The 15,656-nt window shown below is 39.4% G+C and overlaps 1 protein-coding gene across 3 annotated transcripts in view; it reads left to right on the top strand.

Moving 5' to 3' along the window:
• LOC126416572 (nidogen) overlaps positions 1-15,656 on the top strand; it is a 346,239-nt gene that overhangs the window by 218,568 nt on the left and 112,015 nt on the right. For all 3 annotated transcript variants that reach the window (XM_050084321.1, XM_050084322.1, XM_050084320.1), the window contains exons 5-8: positions 4,055-4,263; positions 9,365-9,465; positions 9,738-9,881; positions 14,980-15,213. In XM_050084321.1, the coding sequence (XP_049940278.1) occupies positions 4,055-4,263; positions 9,365-9,465; positions 9,738-9,881; positions 14,980-15,213 (688 nt within the window). The remainder of the gene's footprint in view (positions 1-4,054; positions 4,264-9,364; positions 9,466-9,737; positions 9,882-14,979; positions 15,214-15,656) is intronic.

The raw sequence follows: 15,656 nt of genomic DNA, 5'->3' as shown, positions 1-15,656 counted from the left end.
TCAAATTAAATCAGGCAATGCTGGAGGAATTAGATTAGAAAATGAGGCACTTAAAGTAATATATGAATTTCACTATTTGGGCAGCAAAATAACTGATGTTGGCAGAAGTAGAGAGGATTTGAAATGCAGAAGGAGAGAGAGAGAAAGGGAGTGTGTGTGTGTGTGTGTGTGTGTGTGTGTGTGTGTGTGTGTGTGAGAGAGAGAGAGAGAGAGAGAGAGAGAGAGAGAGAGAGAGAGAGAAGGATAGTAGTAATAATTCTGAAATGGGAACGATGGAAAATCCAAGATAGATTAACAATGACAAAATAAGGAGGCACTGAGCAGTAGAAAGGCATGTTTAAAGTACGTTTAAAAGTAGACAAAGCTGTCAGACAGAGTCCTTCCTCAGACAGAGAAAACCACTTGTGTACTATTAATACTCATACACACACAACTCACACTCACACATGGCCACTGTCATCTCTGGGTGCTGAAGCCCAAAGATTTTGACATGTTGCAGAAATTGGCAATATACTCTAAATGTTCAGAAATGTAAAATTTTGCACTTTCAAGAACCAGCTTTAAATGATTACTCTAGGAACATGCTATAACTCTCTAAGTATTGCTCACATAGGGATCATGAGGATAAGATCAAAATAATTGCTGCAATCACAGAAGCATTCAAACAATCATTGTTCCTTGCCTCCATATGTGAACGAAACAGGAAGAAATCCTAATAACTGGTACAATGAGACGTACCCTCTGCCATGCACCTCATGGTGGTTAGCAGAGTATAGATGTAGACGTAGATCTAGTGGGTTGGATTAAAGAAGAGGCGTGGGTGAGGGGCAGGGGGTAGGGATAGCAGGGTAGGGGTGGGGGAAGAAGCTGAAGTGCTGTCTGTGGGAGTGCACAGGGATGTTGCAGGGAGAGGATGGTGGTATGTTAAGTACAGCATCAGGAGGCTCTGTTTGTGGGGTAAGGAGAGAGAAGAAGCAGAGAATGGGAAAGGACTATACAGACGCTGGACGTGTGTGCAGCTGGAGTGGGATGAAGGCAACTAGAACAGGGACCTGTGGAGGTTGAGGCCTGGGGGCTTAGGAGAATGAAGGATATGTTATAGGGAGAGTTACCACCTGTGCAGCTCGGAAAAAAACTGGTTCTGATTGGAAGAATCCAGATGGCACTGGCTGCTAAGTAGTCACTAAAGTCAAGCATGACCTGTTGCACAGCATGTTCGGCAACTGGGTGGTCTCGCTGTTTCTTGGTCACACTTTAGCAGTGGCCACTCATGAGGACAGACAGCTTGTTAGTGGTCATGCCCACACAGAATGCCACACAATGTTTGAAGCTATTGGTATACCACTTGGCTGCTTTTGCAGATGTTCCATTTGCCTCTGGTGCAGTAGGACGTAAGTGTGACAGGACAGGAGTAGATGGCTGTGGGAGGATGTGTGAAGCACAACTTGCAACTAGTCTGATAGTGGATGATTAGTTGTGGGGAAGGTATCATATAGGGAAAGACAAAGATATTGCATAGATTGGGTGGACAGTGGAGTACTACCATTGGAGGGGTGTGGAAGATAGTGGGGACTATATTTCTCATTTCAGGGCACAACATGAGGTAGTCAATACCCTGGTTGAGGACGTGAATGTATTAAGATACTGGATGAATGAGGGTAGAGTGTCTTCAAACTCAGTCCAGATCATGAAGCTGTTAACAGTGAATCTGAGGGATTTGTGATTCTGCATTGCAAGGAATTATTCCTCCAGGTGACCCATGAGTAGTTTGGCATAGGATGCACCTTATGGGTGGCACTGGGTGTACTGTGGATTTGTTTACAAGTGATGGCTTTAAAGGATAAGTAATAAGTGGGTGAGGATTTGCTGGTCATGGTGATCAGAAAGAAGGTTGTATGTTTCTAGTCGGTTGGATGTTGGGAAGGATAGTGTTCAGTGGTGGTAAGGCCATGGGCATTGCAATGTTAGTGTGGCAGGAGATGGAATTGATTAGATGATCAGGATGCTGAGTAGTAAAAGGACATGAACTGTGAAGAGTCAGTAGAGCAAGTAGTTGGTGTGTCTTATATAGGAGGCAATAGGCTGCAAGTGTATGTCCACAAGGATAGAAATTGTTTCAGGGGTGGGGGAAGGGGGAGAGGACTGTGCGGTATCCAGCCAAAATGATATGTCCTGGGTAGTTGGGTTTACGTATTTTAGCCAGCATGTAGAAGGTAGGAAGACAGAGAGAGACTCAGGGTACAGGTTCTGGGATGGACATAGGAATTCGAGGAGGGACTGGAGAATATGCTGGATTTCTGGAATAGGGTTACTGTGGCAGGGCTTTTAGGTGAGCCTGTCTGACAGCTGGCAGTGTCTCCACCAGGTAATCCCTGCAGTCGTGGATCCTTTGTAAACACTTGGGATACTAGAGTCAGAATCCGTTTTTAGATGGCAGATTTCTGTTCTGTCTGGATATTAGCTTCCATCTTGAGGATTTTGGGGAATAATGATGGTACGGAGTTAGAGGTTGGTAAGGTCTGGAAAGTTATCAGGGCACGATTTGGCCAGAAGAGGGGTGGGCCATGGTTAGGTGGAAAACCAAATAGAGTAAATCAGGATTCAGTATTTATTTTATGATGAGTGTAATTGGTAGGGTTGGTGAAGAAAAAGTATTTTCACTGTAATGGCTGGGAGAAGGTGAAGAGTTCTTTTAAAACCCAGCATGATTGAATTTGGGAGTGGGGCAAAATGTGAGACTTTTTGAGAGGACTGATACTTCTGTGGGACTCAGGCTTTAGGAGAACTGGTTCATAACTGTGTTGCAGCTCTGTTTAGGTTCGGGTTCTGTAGCGTAAGGGGTGGGAGTTATGAATCAGTATTACGCAGCATGGGAGCAACTGAATCTTTTTGTGCACCAGGGTATTGACTAGCTCTTGTCATGGTCCTTTCTAAACTGTGGCTAAGAGACAGCTGAACCATACTGATGCTGAGCATTCTGCACATTGTGGTGTGCTTCACTTCAGCAATTGCCTCAGAGTCTGTGCCATCTGGATTCTTTCCACCAACACCAGCTTTTCTGATTTGCACAGCTGGTGACACATATCCTTCATTCAATCTTCGCTAGTCGCTGTTTCCACTTGCCTCTATCCCCTTTGCTGCTCTCACTCCAGCCCTACAGATGCCTGCCACCCCCAAGTGCACCTGCATCATTCTTTCCCCTTCTCTGCTTCTCCTCCCCTACTTTTCCACGAAGCACAGCCTTCCAGTGGTGCAGCCTTCTGTACCACCACTACCCACTCCAACTGAGATCACATCTCATGACACTTGGGCCCCAGTGCCCAAAGATGACAATGACTGTGTGTGTGTGTGTGTGTGTGTATGTTTTTCAACATCTGAGGAAAGATTTTGTTCAGCAGCTTTGTTTACTTGTAAACTTACTTTAAATATGCCTGTCTGCCACTCAACACCCCTGTGTGGTGAGTATCAACCTATTCTGTTTCAGTGTATTTCTGAAAAGATAAATTTGTTAGCATTGAATATAAACGGTGCATTAGGAACAGCTGATTGTACATATCCTGTGGCATCAAGTAATCATCAATTTGCTAATGGAGGGAAGTGTGAAGGGTAAACCTTGTAGGGAGTGTCCAAGTCTAGAGTGCTGTAAGATTCAAATGGATGTAGTTTTCAGTAGTTATGCAGAGATGAATAGGCTTGTAAAAATTGACTAGCATGGAGAAATGCGTCAAATCAGTCTTCAGGCTGAAGACCACAACAGCAACAGCAGCAGCAGTAACAACTACATATGTGTTCATTCCTAGAAAAATATAATTTTCTCTATTGCAAATTTATTTAATTACATAGCCTTCCTTTATACCCGGTAATGACCATAACATTATTCATGATAATTCATCCAGTAAACCTAATTTTTCTGTACATACTGCCCTTTACTTGTTCTGTGTTGTCAAAAATTAAGTGACCAACAGATACGTATAAATAAATTCGTGCCTCACACTTTTCCTTTGAGCTGTTCTTCAATAGACTCCCATAATGACAACAAATATGTGTGTCACAGGTGAACACATACCAGGTGGTGGTCACAAGTGATGGGCAGCGATCATTTGCCCAATTCCTGTATGCAGATGATGGCATACAGTGGGTACAAGGTTCGGGACAAGAGGGTGGTTTGCCTGATGCCCGCGCTCAGGCAGGGCTGGTGGCTGCAGATGGCCGTCTGTACACTCTGCGGGGATCAGGCACAGACCACGTGCAGAACCTCTACAGGTGAGTTGACAGCTACTGTAGGCAAATGGGTGTCCACTTGATATGCTAACAAGTGACAACATGTCGTTAGCCTGTTATATACTCATCATAATTGTACAATCATTCAGAAATAAATAATAAAATATCTCCACTGTCTTTATAACAGTTTGTTGTTGAACACAGCTCTTCATTCATACAAAGAAATGAGTGTTGTTGACAGGGAATTTCAAGTTGATACTGTATTTCTAGATTTCGAGAAGTTTTTGAACAGCATACCTCACAAATGGTAGCTCATCGGTCCCAGATGGATTCATGTTTTCCTGTCAGAAAGGTCACTGTTTATAATAACTGATGGGATGTCATCTAGTGAAACAAAAGTTATATCTGGGGTTCCACATGGAAATATTATAGGCCTTCTGTTTGTTGTCCTAAACCTGTATTAACAAATAAAATCAACAGTAGATCAAAACTAATTACAAAATCATTTACACAAGATGCCTGCATAGTGTGAAAATGACAATTGACTCTGAACAATAAAAAGTGATGTTTTCAATATGAGTACTAAAAAAATTCCATTAAATTTTGATTACGTAGTAAATCACAGACATTTTAAGGCTACTGGTACAAATAAATACCAAGGGATCGCAGTTACGAACAACTTAAATTGGAATCACCACACAGAAAATGTTATGGGAAAGGCAAACCAGAGACAACATTTTATTAGCTGAACACTTAGAAGGTGCAGCATATCTATTAAAGAGACTGCCTACACGATGTTTGTCCATCTTCTTCTGGAATAATGCTGTGAGGTTTTAGATCACTACCAGATAGGGTTAATGGTGGACATCAAAAAAGCTCAAAGCAGCACAGCTCATTTTGTGTTGTCATATAATAGTGGTGGAAAGTGTCATGGATATGATAAGTCAGTTGGTCAATTTTCATCATGGGGAGATCTTTCCACAAAATGTCAGTCACCAATTTTCTCCTCCAAATATCAAAACACACACACACAAAATACAATTTTAAGCACATCTTTAGGGCATCAGCTGACTATTGAAGGCGACATCACATTCACAGAACTTATGGCATATTCAGTGACAGAACTGTAGGGATTTGCTGTTGTCTGGGTCTTTTGTTTGTCAGGGCACCACAGTAAATCTGACAGTGACCCTAAAGCACTGAGTTTTCTGCTAAGCTGCAAACTGTTATGCACTAAATTGGCAACAAGGTATCCTTTTACATACAGGAGTTAGGTAGTGGATGTACAAAGGGAACCAAATATTGTGACCCTTTGAGTTGAATTCATATGTGGAAATATTGCTTATGAAGGGCACCAGTTACTGCAAATAATTCTTCTCAACATGTGTCAGAATATGGGCCAATTCAAAGGCCAAGATCTTTGTTGGTATCAGGTAATGGATCAATACATAACGGCACGAATGAAGAAAAGATATGAAACTGCATTTTTTTTATACGTTCATAAAGTGTTTAAATATTTACGCTCTAAAAATGCAATAATAGAGTTTATAATCAATCAGATATACATTTCTTAGCTAAGACAAAAATATGTTTAAAGTTGATGTTAATGATACCTCAGCTATGATTGTACCTCATATGCCAGTACCTGCAAATTGGAGAAGCCGTAGCAGTTGCTGGACAAAAAGCCTGTTGAATCTATGACAGACCTGGCAGAGTCTCATATCCCTCTGCCAGTTGTCACATGCTCTGGACCTCATGTCCGATTACGTAGAAAGTACCATTAGAACTTGTAGGGAGTAAGATACTCAGTCATTATGAACTGCAAGATATATCACTGAATCCTGCTTATTCTTTGCTTTCATTTTGTTCATTGATGTTTATAGGATATTCTGTGGTTTACTTGAGTTGTTTGCATTCTCATGTGCCCCTTATAAATGTTGTCAATAAAGCATTCATTGTAAAATACAACATACAGACGTAAAATAAAAGTTTAGGTAGAACAACAATGAAAAGACAGGAAGTAAAGGTGAAGCAGCAATGAAGAAACATGTTCAAAAAATTGAAAAATGTAAAACAAAAGGTGGATAAATGGGGTTAAATTGACAACATTGATAATGACAGGAGTGGGTTGATAGAAGGAAGAAGGGCAAGATGCAGAACTGAAAAGAATGAAGATTGCAGTTGGAACAGTTACTGTAATTTAATTATATGATGTATGTGAGCCAAGAATGTGTTGTATAATAGCTTCTTTGGCAGACCATAATAAAAAATAATATTTTAAAATACCAAACAAAATACTTGAATGATTTGGGTTAGGGGCCCAAATAGCAAGGTCATCAGTCCCATCAGATTAGGGAAGGATGGGAACGAAAGTCAGCCATGCTCTTTCAAAGGATTGATCTCGACATTTTCCTGAAGCGATTTACGAAAGTCACAGGAAACCTAAATCAGGATGGCTATATGCGGGTTTGAACTGTCATCCTCCCAAATGTGAATCCTAACTACTGCACCACTTCGCTTGGTAACAAAATACTTGAAAAGAACTTTAGATAGATAGATAGATAGATAGATAGATAGATAGAGAGAGAGAGAGAGAGAGAGAGAGAGAGAGAGAACTATGTCTCCTAATTGTAGATCTGAAGCTACTGAGCACACTGCCCACTACAACACTACTATTCTGGCTGAAAGCTACAAAATTACTGGCCAGTTTTTTTCTTTATATTTCTTGTGCATTAACAATTTTATACCACCACAAATAAGAATAGCTAGTCACAAAAAACTGTTAGTTTATGCAAATTGCTGATGTCTTTTCATGAAAATATTCCAAAAACAAAGATGATGTGATTTACCAAACGAAAGCGCTGGCAGGTTGATAGACACACAAACAAACACAAACATACACACAAAATTCAAGCTTTCGCAACCAACGGTTGCTTCATCGGGAAAGAGGGAAGGAGAGGGAAAGACAAAAGGATGTGGGTTTTAAGGGAGAGGGTAAGGAGTCATTCCAATCCCGGGAGTGGAAAGACTTACCTTAGGGGGGAAAAAGGACAGGTATACACTCGCACACACACACATATCCATCCGCAAGTACACAGACACAAGCAGACATTTGTAAAGGCAAAGAGTTGGGGCAGAGATGTCAGTCGAGGCAGAAGTACAGAGGCAAAGATGTTGTTGAATGACAGGTGAGGTACGAGCGGCGGCAACTTGACATTAGCGGAGGTTGAGGCCTGGCGGGTAACAAGAAGAGAGGATATACTGAAGGGCAAGTACCCATCTCCGGAGTTCTGACAGGTTGGTGTTAGTGGGAAGTATCCAGATAACCCGGACGGTGTAACACTGTGCCAAGAATTGCTGGCCGTGCACCAAGGCATGTTTAGCCACAGGGTGATCCTCACTACCAACAAACACTGTCTGCCTGTGTCCATTCATGCGAATGGACAGTTTGTTGCTGGTCATTCCCACATAGAAAGCTTCACAGTGTAGGCAGGTCAGTTGGTAAATCACGTGGGTGCTTTCACACCTGGCTCTGCCTTTGATCCTTCCGGGTTACAGGACTGGAGAAGGTGGTGGTGGGAGGGTGCATGGGACAGGTTTTACTCTGGGGGCAGTTACAAGGGTAGGAGCCAGAGGGTAGGGAAGGTAGTTTGGGGATTTCATAGGGATGAACTAAGAGGTTACAAAGGTTAGGTGGACGGCAGAAAGACACTCTTGGTGGAGTGGGGAGGATTTCATGAAGGATGGATCTCATTTCAGGGCAGGATTTGAGGAAGTCGTATCCCTGCTGGAGAGCCACATTCAGAGTCTGATCCAGTTCATCCCTATGAAATCCCCAAACCACCTTCCCTACCCTCTGGCTCCTACCCTTGTAACTGCCCCCGGAGTAAAACCTGTCCCATGCACCCTCCCACCACCACCTTCTCCAGTCCTGTAACCCGGAAGGATCAAAGGCAGAGCCAGGTGTGAAAGCACCCACGTGATTTACCAACTGACCTGCCTACACTGTGAAGCTTTCTATGTGGGAATGACCAGCAACAAACTGTCCATTCGCATGAATGGACACAGGCAGACAGTGTTTGTTGGTAGTGAGGATCACCCTGTGGCTAAACATGCCTTGGTGCACGGCCAGCAATTCTTGGCACAGTGTTACACCGTCCGGGTTATCTGGATACTTCCCACTAACACCAGCCTGTCAAAACTCCGGAGATGGGTACTTGCCCTTCAGTATATCCTCTCTTCTTGTTACCCGCCAGGCCTCAACCTCTGCTAATGTCAAGTTGCCGCCGCTCATACCTCACCTGTCATTCAACAACATCTTTGCCTCTGTACTTCTGCCTCGACTGACATCTCTGCCCCAACTCTTTGCCTTTACAAATGTCTGCTTGTGTCTCTGTACTTGCGGATGGATATGTGTGTGTGTGCGAGTGTATACCTGTCCTTTTTTCCCCCTAAGGTAAGTCTTTCCGCTCCCGGGATTGGAATGACTCCTTACCCTCTCACTTAAAACCCACATCCTTTTGTCTTTCCCTCTCCTTCCCTCTTTCCCGATGAAGCAACCTTTGGTTTCGAAAGCTTGAATTTTGTGTGTATGTTTGTGTTTGTTTGTGTGTCTATCAACCTGCCAGCGCTTTCATTTGGTAAATCACATCATCTTTGTTTTTAGATATATTTTTCCCACGTGGAATGTTTCCCTCTATTATATTCATATCATGAAAATATTCTGTTACATAATTACTGTACTGAAAGATACTAGTCTGCTTTCAGGTAATGTAATGTCTCTCAGAAACCAAGAAGTTGCTTAGTTACTTACATACTACACCATTTGACTTGAAATTACTTTTTTGGGAGTGGGGGGTCTCAATGATGTATTTCTCTCTGTTATACTTAAATGGCAATTTCATCTTCTTTAGATGTAAACCATCTCCAAAATAACATTCTGTGATACATGGTTTTTGTAGATATTCTTTTCTATAAATTATGTATTATTATTCTTCATCCTTATATTTGTGTAGTGGCTAAAACAGTTTTATTACTGAAATCTGGTTTTGTTAATTTAAAACAAAAATTTGTTATTTCTTCTGTGGTTTTCTTCATATCCCTCTTCTTTCTTCTCAGTGTGCTAAGATATTTTTTCTGTTAGGTGGTCCAATATTGGTGAACCTGGCATCTGGTTGTTTAACATTGGAGAGACTGATGAGAGAGGGAATATCTTACTACCAGACTTAGCTGAAGATCCATCAGGTACAAGAAGATTTGTCAGGAGCATATGTTTAAAGACATGTACAAAATAAGCAGGTTTTAATAATGTTGCTGACTGACTTTAATTTCAAAAATTCTATAAAAGCACTTAAAGAAAAATAAACTGCATTTTAAGAGCTCTCAATTTACATTTGCTCATTTGATCTTTACTTGAAGCAACACACTCCAAAGATTACATGTTGTATCTAACTTAAAATCATTGTAAACTAATTTCATAAAATTAAGAAGTATGATAAAAGAATTCATTATTTTAGGTGCTGATGCTGAAGTAAACTCTTGTGCCCAACAAGGAATAACAACATGTCATAGTCACGCTACATGTCTTGACTATGAAACAGGGTTTTGCTGCACTTGTAATGAAGGTTATTATGGAAATGGCATCCATTGTTTGAAAGAAGGTTAGTATTTATGAAGTAAGAAGATAGACTTAACTGATTACACAATTAAAAACCTTTTGCTCTAACTTATGATTTTTCAAAACAAAGTCCATGTATTTTATTTAAGTTAAAGATTGGAATTAAAGAATCCAATTTCATTTAAAACTAGTTTGATATTGAAATATTACTTGTGTCCATGCCCCAGAGCTTCTGTGGCACTGCACAAAACTGCGCTTGTGGATGTGGCCAGAATCCATACATTCTTGGCAACAAGTGATGTGTGAGACATTACAAGATGTACCGCTCCATGAACTTAGTTGTAAACATTTATTGGTGCACCCAGAATAAGTCCCTGCTCTGTTACACTACCAATCATTCTGAATAAGGGGTTCCAGCCCCATATTAACCTGCGTGACAGGCTTAAACTTCTCACAACTTCAAAGTCAATAAATGAAAGCCCTTTAGCTTTCTTATTACTTTCATTGAAGATTCTGAGAAACTACTGGACTGGAAAATGTTCACTCATAACAGTTAAATGAAACCTGCCTTAAGCAAGCAACAAATAAAATTAAACACAAAAATATAAACTACTTGGCAACATTCAACGTAAACTCACTTCTAAAAACAGGAAAACTTAAAACGTTAATAAATTTTATAAAACAGAAAAATATAATGATAACTGCACTCCAAGAAACAAGGTATACTGATGAACATTCATTTGATTCAGAGGGATTCAGAATCTTCAAAGGGAAGCCAGGAAAAAGAGTTATGAAGAATGTACCCCAATTTGGAACAGGATTCATTGTAAACCAAAATATATTAAATTCGATAGTAGAATTTAAATCTGTCAATGAAAGGCTTTCAACATTAACCTTGAAATCAGTAAACAAACTGTATACCATTGTAAACTCACATGCACCAACAAATGAGAAAAACAGAACACAAAAAGAACAAACAGAAATTTTTTGGCAGGAACTGTCAAACACCTTAGACCAGATTTCATCCAAAAACACAATAATATTGTTGGGAGACTTTAATGCTCAAATCAGCAAAGAACGTCATCACCAATCCATAGTAGGCAAATTCCCTGCACATAAAAGAACCAATGCAAATGGAGAAAGACTTATTAGTTTATGCAGAGAACACGACATAGTTCTAAAGTCTACATATTTCAAAAAACTCCCTAGAAAACAAACTACATGGGTATCCCCGAATCCAGTCTGTGGGGAGAAACAACTTGACCATGTTGCTATAAGCAGACTGTCTGCATCAGAGATACTCAATGTAAAAGTGGCTAAGAGTGCAAGTTTAGATTCAGATCACTATCTATCTGTCGTTAAATTCAAAATTAGACCAATATATAAAAAAAAGAGCGAATATCAACCTAAAAAGTTTGACACTCAGAAATTAACCAAGGAACACAATTTCAGGACACTTTTGGAAAAGAAAACACCTAAAACATGGGAACAACTTCAAAAAGATATAGTACAGACAGCAGAAGAAACCATTCTCCTTACCAAAAAATGGAAACATGCCTGGTGGAATGATGAGTGTGACAAACTAATCCTAACAAGACAACGAGCTTGGAACATTTGGAATGCCAACAAAAATGATAAAAATAGGAACTCCCTAAAAGAAGCCCAGAAGCAAGCTTCAAAAGGCCTTAAAAAGATCCAAGTTCAATACATAAAAGACCAACTAGCATCAATAGACTCCAACTTCAAACAGAACAATGCTAGGGACTTTTACAAAACTTTCAAAAGTAACTTAAAGAAATACTCTCCTCCTAGTCTATTTTTCACGGACCCAAAAACGCAGAAAACTGCATACAATAGCATAGAGAACTGTAGAATACTTGCTGAAGAATATTTTGAAGAACTACATAACTGTTATCCACCGAAAGAAAAATTTTATTTCAATATTGTAAACCCAACACCACCAGACTCCAAGCTGCCAACCACAGAAGAAATAAAAGAAATCATAAAAGAGCTTAAAAATAATAAAGCCCCTGGAGAGGATAATATAGTTGCTGAACTATGGGGGTACTCTAGTGACAACATGATACAGTGTCTATCAGAAATACTAAAAGAAATCTGGACAACACACAGATTACCACCAGACTGGACAGCTGCATTAATACATCCACTACATAAAAAAGGGAAGAAAACAGATCCTAGCAATTATAGGGGAATCTCCCTCTTACCAGTGACCTATAAGATCTTGTCTAAGGCACTTTTAAAAAGAGCAGAAGAGATACTTGACAAACAGCTAGGAGAGTATCAGGCTGGATTTAGGAAGGGAAGGTCATGTGCAGAACAAATACTAAATTTAAAGAACATAATAGAAAATGAGGAAAATCATTAAAATATGTAATTACTTTTGTGGATTTTAAAAATGCCTATGATTCAATTGACAGAAATACACTGCTTGATATCTTAAAAGAATTGGGACTCGATGCTAAAACAACTGCAATAATTAAAGGTACTTTGACAAATACAAAATCGAAAGTAAAATTTAGGGGAGAGCTCTCAAAATCGTCTGAAATAAAGTCAGGTGTTTGACAGGGAGATGGTCTGTCACCTCTGCTTTTCAATTGTGTCTTGGAGAAGGTAGTTCGAGAATGGAGGAAGGCCATCAATACTAAAGGGATTCAACTAGGGAGAAATCCAAACAAGATCACTGTCGACTGTTTAGCCTTCGCAGATGACATGGCATTGATTACAGATTCACTAGACAATGCCCAAGAACAAATAAGAGAACTACAAAAACAAGCAGCCAAAGTAGGACTACAAATATCCTATGAAAAAACAAAGTTTATGACAAACATCTGTGATGCTCCTCAAAATATTGCAGTTGACAACAACACAATACACAAAACAGATTCCTTTAAATACCTAGGAGAGTGGATTACATACAATGCCAAAGAAAAGATAGCTATAGAAACTAGAGTGCACAGAATGGAAAGAGTGTTTCATATGACCAAAAACGTTTATAATAAAAAATCCTTGTCCTGGAACACGAAATTAAGACACTACCTAACAGTGGCCAGACCTGAAGCTCTCTATGCGGCAGAAACACTTAAACTAACAAGAAATGGAGATCTTGAGAAACTAGAGAAGGTCGAAAGAAGAATTTTAAGGAAAATACTGGGAGCTAAAAGAAATGATAATGCTGAATACAGGTTAAGACCAAACAGAGAGCTATATCTGAAAACAGAGAAACTAACTGATGTAATGAGGAAGAGGAGACTACAGTTTTTTGGACATATATTCAGAATGGATAACAACAGACTAACCAAGCGGATATTCACATTACTCAATAGCTACAAATCCAAGCCAGCATGCTTCATAGAGACTGAAAAGGACATTGAAAATGCTGGAGTTACAATAGACACAATAGAAAACAGAACACATTTCAGAAAGGCAGTTCAAAAGGCAGAATTTCAGGAGAGAAAGAAAATAACTAGACGAAAGTGGACTCAAGAAGAAAGGGAACAACACTCTAAAAGGATGAAGGAAATTTGGAAACTGAAGAAATCTAATACAATGAAGAGTAGCCAAAGTTGATTCATCGTACCCTCCAAATGGGTTATTCGAGGAAAAAAAAAAAAAAAAAAAAAAAAAAACCTAAAGGTGATAGCGAAAAGCTCATAAAAATACAATATACTCAAATTTCCATGGAAACGAATATAATTTATTGGTATCAACAAAAATGTTGCCAAGTCTGTCTAGATCACTAAACACCACTGGCTAGCTAGCTGCTTGGGTGCACAACTTAATTTGGGGGTCTCTGCCTATTAAGCATGTGCATATTCACTAAACAGCAAAATTACCTAGAAAACCAGAATGACTTGAACAAAATTTCATACCCACTTACGGGAACAAACTTTCAGATTCTCACTAATTTCCCTACTACAAGAAATAACTTGGCTGATCAAGAAAAATCACTTTCTCCTGACTTCCAGAGGACACTACAAAACACCCTCTCTCCCCAGGGGGCACATGACTTCTATATGCCAAGGGGGTGCCAGCCTTCTATCCCATTTTGTGAGTTCCGAAAATGCTCTACAAAACTGCATGACTTTTAGGCATTCCAGCAAATCAGAAACGAGAGCAGGATGTAGGCATTTTCATTGGCCATTTCGTTCTCTCATTGACAGAGCTTCTGTTTTCTGGCAGGACCTTTACAAATTTCTCTGCAGTGGGTGCCAGAGAACACTGGCCATCACAGGAAACCACAAACCTGTAAGTCAGCCAGGTAGGCTCTGGCTATAACCATTTTAGGAGGGTTAGAGAAAGATTGGTCCATCTCCTGTAGGTTGGAGGACACCTCCTTTTCCCAGATATTGACTCTGTTGTAGGCAATAGTCACAGGACGAGCACAACATCACACAGGTGTGCCACAAAATGAGGTATTACAATATGACAGAACCTTTCCCACCCAAACAGGGTGCAAACAACAGTCAGTATAAATTTAAATCTATGTTAAAACACAATTCAATTATGATTAATTGATTTCATTCTGGTCTATTTTTTCATTACTCAGATCATTTTCTGTGTCTAGCTAAAAATTGATATGTATAAGATGATTCCTTTCCTCTTTATTCCATCACCAAAATTGAACTTTAGTTCTTGTCCCTTTAGAATCCCATTTTTCCAATAGGATCTGTATATCTCGCTTACTTTTGTTATTCATTCTTTTAAAATGAGTACACCACCTTCACTTCTTCCCCGATTTTTTGTTAATTTTTCTTTTTTTTTTTTTTTAATTCTTTTCATACATCTTTGTTTATCATGCTCCTTCATGTTTTTTGTTTTGCAATCTGCAGAATATGTTGCCAGTAATCCATTCTGATCAGCTTTTGCAATGTAATAAGTGCCTGATTCATTAGTTGTCATGAGTTTGTAATCCTTCCTGAAGACAATTTATTTTGTTCCTATTGAGTCTCCTCCTGAATGTCAGAATGTGGAAGAAAACATTATGTATTTGGGCATTAATTTAATCTTGTTGGTTGTGCTTGTAGTGCTAATGTTATATCCATGTGTTATAGTGTTCTTCAAAAGGCTTGTCAGTTGAAAATAAAATACTCTGCCACATGTAAAAAAAATGTACTTTGCAGGTGGTCATATGCGAATGAATGGCAAGGTGACAGGTGTAGTGAATGACATCGAACTTGAGGTTCTTGACATGCAGTCGTATATTGTAACACCTGACGGAAGGACGTACACAGCAGTTTCCCGTGTACCAGAGCTGCTTGGTTATGATATGCAGACACTGAGCATCCTAGGAGGAGTTATAGGATGGGTGTTTGCTCGACCTGTTGGCAAAGGTCTCAATGGATACCAACTTACAGGTAATGCTGAAAGTTCAGCAGTGGGTAAAGTATAATGAAACCAAATACATACTGTTAACGTGTTCTCATCAGATTGCAAACCTCATCTTCTGTATATGGACATCAAGGAGTTAGACATTTTAAGAATTACTTTGGGGGTTTCATTTCATGCATAATATCTTATTTTCTGAAGGTAGAAAGTACAAGAGTATTAAGTGCATATAAAATCTAATATGTCTCTTTTTGATATTAAAGTTGATTATCTTTCATAGGAATTCTATAATATCATGCAGCTACCACATGGTTTGAGACTTCATCAGCAATTCTAATTTATACTGTAATCTTTCTTTCCTGAACAGTGCCTTCTACATCCAAGTTGTCTATATTTTCTCAGAGTGTTCTAAGATAATGATGTCCTCCAAAATAATATTTTGAAGTGGTATATAAATGAGAGCTTGAAAGGT

The sequence above is a fragment of the Schistocerca serialis genome, chromosome 8 (genome assembly GCF_023864345.2).
Source record: "Schistocerca serialis cubense isolate TAMUIC-IGC-003099 chromosome 8, iqSchSeri2.2, whole genome shotgun sequence".
Classification (NCBI taxonomy): Eukaryota; Metazoa; Arthropoda; class Insecta; order Orthoptera; family Acrididae; genus Schistocerca; species Schistocerca serialis.
This window is presented reverse-complemented; position numbering and strand designations above follow the sequence as displayed.